Source organism: Gossypium raimondii, chromosome 9 (genome assembly GCF_025698545.1).
Source record: "Gossypium raimondii isolate GPD5lz chromosome 9, ASM2569854v1, whole genome shotgun sequence".
Classification (NCBI taxonomy): domain Eukaryota; kingdom Viridiplantae; phylum Streptophyta; class Magnoliopsida; order Malvales; family Malvaceae; genus Gossypium; species Gossypium raimondii.
Window position 1 is genome coordinate 9673363 of NC_068573.1, and position 5650 is coordinate 9679012.

Here is a 5650-nt window from a genome sequence, read left to right on the forward strand (position 1 = left end):
TTAATATTTCCTGAATATTAATGCATGTTTAATATGCTTAAATTAGAGGAAGAAAAGTCATTGTTTAAGAGTATATCTAGCAAAATTGAGTGGAGTTGCATGCAATCCTAGAAATAGGATAACATAAATCTACCGGATTAGAATCAAATCTAATAGGGGAATCCATAGATAGAGTTAACGCAACAATTGGGGTTTTAATTAGAAAGAAATTTAAATTAATCAACCTAGAGTCAGTTACTCTTACTCTCGAAAGAGATATTAGCATAATTTAGGGATTTCTACGAATCAATATATCAAGTGAATAAATCATTTAATTGATTCACAATGATAGATGAAGTTTAGGTGGATTCTTTACTAGGTATTATTTAGCTTTTGGTTATTATTAAATTATTTTCTGGTTTGTTCTCTCATAAGTTTTTAGTTAATTAATTTAGTAGATTTTAGCTTAAACCAATCACTCCAATTTGTCGGTTAAATAATAGGAAAACGGTAATTACTAGTACTTTTTAGTCCTCGTGGATACGATATTTCTACTCACTGGAGCTATACTATTTATTGATAGGTGTACTTAACTTTATCGTATTTTTAGTTAATTTCGTGACTACCAGATAAATAAGAACCATTACAAGATTGTATTTAGCCGAATTTGGCAAAAGCATACTAAAATAATTTACACACAACTATTCTATCGAAACAAAACGTAAACTACGAATTTAATCCCAAAATATCGTTATTTTACCAAGTACATTATAGTATTTTGTGAGTATTTTGTCTTTCTAGATCTTTTATATAAAAAAAAAATATAAACACACAAGAGGTCTGAACTTAAAATACTATGGTTTTAACATCTCTACTTCACCCTTTTAACTTTTAACTAAAGCCTCGTCTGATTTTTTCTATATCAATTTTTGTAAATATATTTATTACATGATTTTGTTTTTCACCTAATTGTAGGCATTTCATAATCTAGTATATATTAAACCTTTGATTGAAATGATATAATGAATCGATTAAACATCAATCCAATTAAATAACAACTAAAATATCATTACTTTATAAAATAAATTTTATTAGTTTAAAGGTGTTTTATTTTTTCATGTATATAAAATAATAAAAAATATCCACTCATTAATAGGATGTGACCATATCAACTAAAACTAAATTTAATCTATTTAATGAATTTATTTGTTTTCGATGTGGTGAAAGTGATTTGATAGTGAAAGGAATGTCAAAAGTAGATAAACAGTATAATAATAAAACTAATTTGCAATGTTATGAACAAAATAATTCAAACAACTCCACAAATTCCTCGCGCTATTGGATTGGGAAAGAAAACATAAGCTTTGATTCTTTTACTGACCAAAAACGACCCAGTATCCAATAACTTATGATTAATTATTTATTAATTCATCAAATTGCTTCTTTCAGCATCTATGATTAATGACTGTCATTTGCTTTAAGATTAAAATTTTGAAATTTAAAAAATGAAATGACTAAAAATGTTCCTGTCGGATAACATGGACTAAATCTACAACTTTTAAGCATAATAAAGGGCTAATAGTAGAATTTAACCAAACAGATTTAATTGCTGTTAAGACTACAATTTCAAATTTCGAAAAAGTACATGTACTAAATCCACAACTTAAGCAAAGTACAAAGTCTAATAGCTGAATTTGGCCAAACAACACATATACTAGTAGATCAAAATGAACTGAAAGTTTAAAAGAATGAGAGATGAAGCAAACATCCTATGTCTTGTATACAACACAAATGCCAGAATCAAAGCAAACTTAGCCACTGCTAAAACATATGTTGAAATTTGAGCAGCCTAACTCACTCTCTTATTTATCTATAAGAAGATGAAAGATGCTTATGTTTGCTACAACACTACTACTCAATGCATATCTGGATTCAGGGAATATAACTTTTCAAGGACTTGGAAAAGCAAATCACACCTAAGCCAAGTCTACATAAAAAGAATGTAAAAAGGATGGGGAAAGGTACGGTGACCTCCGGTTGTTTCAAGTTCTTGGCCTACAACATCATTTTCAGCCCAGATAACAGGGGTAAAATGAAAATGAAAACAGAAAATTCCAACAACTAATTTAAAACGAACAACATTATTGAACAAACTATATTACTTGAAGTTCAGCAATCCTTCTAAGTTGAGCAAACCACCATCACAATTTACATGTGAAAACTAGAATAACAGTTAGCTTCCATCAAGATACAGTATTACCAATTAAAAAAATATCGTTCTTATCAATAAATTCATCAAATGGCTTCTGAGTGACATACAGATTAGACGTTCCTTCTACCATTTCCATCAGCAGCACTAGAAAAAGCAATTCTATCTAGCTTTTCACAAATAACTAAAACTAAAGAATTGAAAGGGCAAGGGAAGGGATTGTAAAATGGATTTCGATTCAATGTGACATGAAAAGTAAACATTGGTTCTAAATAATTATAATGATAGGTTAAGGAACGTACTTCCATTGTAGTGGTGAACTCCAACTTTGCACAACATGGCATAATACTCGATCTCCGACTTCCTAAGAGGAGGGCAGTTGTTGGAAATAATAATCAACTTACCTACAACACACAACAAAATAAGTATACATGTCTTCCAATGCTCAATCAACATTATATTAGCAACACAAAGGGAAAAATAGATTTTCAAACAGAATCTGTTTAAACACTATCTCCCAAAATGGAATTCATTCACTTTTAGTTTACTATTCAAAACAAGAAATCAAACCCATCATTTTTCATATAACAAAACAAACTACAAGTGACAGAGATGTTCAAAACAACAACCAGATTGCTCGACATTTCAATATGGGAGAGGAATAAGTTCAATTTTAAAGGAACAATGGAATACCTTTGGAGCTTCTAAGAGATTTGAGAACAGTTTTGTAACCCAAAGTGTATTTCCCACTTTTCATAACGAGAGCCGATCTGTTGTTAATACTCTCATGGGTCTTCTTCTGCATCAAAATACCATCATCAACAACATAAAAATGAATTAGCATATTTTCAGAAAATTTAGGTTAAATATTCAAAAAAAAAAAGAAGAAGAAGAGGAAACGAGTAAAAGGGTCTTTACGGTCTTCTTGGCGGCAACCATTGTCGTCGGAGGACAGGAGATCTTCGGCGAGAAGGGAACTGGAGGTTTGGTTTGCTGGCAGCTTTTGTTGATGTTGGGAGGGAGAGGGTGGGGTGGGGTGGAGAATCGATTTCGGCTTGGGAGGGTAAAAGGGAGACCGATTAGGCAATCTTTGATTTCGGAACATAATAGCAAATCGGTGCTGAAGCAGAGAAAAGTCGAATCCGTCCGCAACGTAATAGGCCCGTATTAGGGCAATGTAGCGAACCAAACAGGGTATTCAGTGGGGCCACGGATTAGGGGTGTAATGGCTAATCCATTACACCCAACCAAACATGGTGTCAGTGTGTGATATCTAAGCAAGATGTATGTACAAAATCACAACATTTACACTCGGCGATACGTATCTACCTTACTGCACATTACAACGCTAATTTTTTTTATCAATATTAGCAATTACTTATTATATGAATACTATAATCTGAAATAAGAGGAAAAAGCATTATTAACACCGTTCTTTATGTTGATTCCCCGTAAAGGATTTATTTCAAGAAAAATGAGGAAGGAAAAAAAATGAAATTTCTACTCGACATTCTGTTTTTTCCAGAATTTCAATCAAGGTAGCGAATATGATCCACTTGCCATTTTTATTTTAGTACTAATATATATATAAGTCGTTTTAAGTTATTGATGTTTTTAAATAATATATATATTTATGCTTTAACTTTTAGTTTTTTAATAAATTAGATATATACAGTATATATATACATATACAAATATATCTCAATTAACTCTATATAGATATATTTATACGTAAATATAAGTTTTTTATTAGTTTCAATAACTTATTTTAAAAACTATTAATCTAAATGTAAATATAAAAAATTAAAATGGTTAAGATAAAACAAATCAAAAGTTATCCAAAACAAATTTTAAAAATTGATTTAAATTATCAAAATCTTGTAATAAATACAAAATACAAAATGGTACAAGTCAGTATTGATCGAAATTGCCAAATACATGTAACGCGTGGTTTGTGCAAGTGTACACAGTCGTTATTAAATAATAAGTAAGTTATTATCTCCACAGGGACTGTGTATGTTAATCACTTACTTTTAAAATTAAAGTTAACAATTTGGTAAGAAAAACACAATAATTTTTGAGTGATTGATGTAAAGAGAAATGACTAAATGTAAGATGATCCCTAATGCAAAATAATCTAAATGCAAAGTATGACATGAAATGTATGAGATGAGTTTAGCAACAAAAACATAAATTTCAACAATCAATAACATGAATAGGCTATAATAATTACATCATTCAATTCTGATTATTTTTCTCATGTTTAATAGTGTTCAAAAAATATTTCATGACAACTCGATCTTTCATGGGCTTGAAACAAAATTAAGTCCTTTTGGAATCTTTTACTTAGTAAAACATGCATTTTACTGATCATATTAAGCTTAGGGTTTCTTAGAATTCATGTAAAGTAACAAGGACTAAGCCAGTTTGAAACAATTTAATCACATAAACCTAAAAGCCATGCAAGGTAATAGAGCTCGGTCAAGTTATTACGAACCTTTAATTTATTCCAGGTTGGATATAAATTAAGCATGCACTTTTCAATTATTGTGTCTATTAGTCGTAGTCTGGTTTGAATCACTCAACTAATTCTAATGCATCCAATCACATATGAATGGAATACATGCTAGAGTTTAATAGAAAACATGAACGACTGAGGCACAAACACTATAAACATAATTTAAAAAAACTCCATTGAATTGATGCAATCATCCTAGCTAGACAGATTTAAGCAACCGTTGTTGATGACAAGATAAGAAAGCACATTGCAAATATGATTTAGTTAAAGTAACAAAGTAAAGGAAAAATAAACTTTGTTCGAATTAGCAGTCTCGCGAACTATGATTGAAGAAGTTTCCTTCAATCCTCGTGTTGCTCCTTTGCTAATGGCTTCTCAAGGTGGCCGGCTAAGAGAGAATCTTCTCAAGGTTTTTTTGGCTAAAAAAGAAAAGAAATATGGATGCTATGCATGGAGATGAAGAGAGGGAATGAGAGAAATGAATGAGGGATGAATGTAGAGATGAGTAAGAGATGTAGGGATGCTTTGAAATGAAGGATGAATGTGGGTATTTATAGTGAAGGTTGGTGGATGAGTTTACTAAAAATAGTGTGAAAAATCCCCTTATTTACTTCTTTGCTTGGCCAACCACATATTGTGGAAATGAATGGATGTTGGTTGTTTGATTCAAGCATTAAATCATGCTTGAATCAAGAAAGGGCTGGAGGTTTCAAAGCCAAATCTTGTGGGTTGATTTTTGATTCATTTGCAATTGTAGGGACTTCCAATAAATTTCCCGAAAACTGGTTTTTGGGTTACTCAAAAGTGTCATGCTGAATTGGGCTTGTTTTTCTCTTGTTGGACGGTTTGGTGACCCAGTTGTTTACCAGACTTGTCCGTCAATTGATCCATGTTCAATTGGATCAAAAGCAAATTCGTCATGACCCATTTGCATGTGTTTGCCG

The 5650-nt window shown here is 31.1% G+C and overlaps 1 protein-coding gene across 1 annotated transcript; it reads right to left on the reverse strand.

Annotated features, from left to right (window-relative positions):
* Positions 1–2065: 2065 nt before the first annotated feature.
* On the reverse strand, positions 2066–3301 carry LOC105798378 (60S ribosomal protein L30). Its single transcript, XM_052621499.1, has 3 exons — positions 3107–3301; positions 2882–2987; positions 2066–2592 (listed from the first exon to the last, which is right to left on the reverse strand). Exons 1-3 carry the CDS (start codon positions 3125–3127, stop codon positions 2465–2467), a joined length of 255 nt encoding a protein of 84 aa, XP_052477459.1. The 5' UTR covers positions 3128–3301; the 3' UTR covers positions 2066–2464.
* Between the last annotated feature and the right edge of the window lie 2349 nt (positions 3302–5650).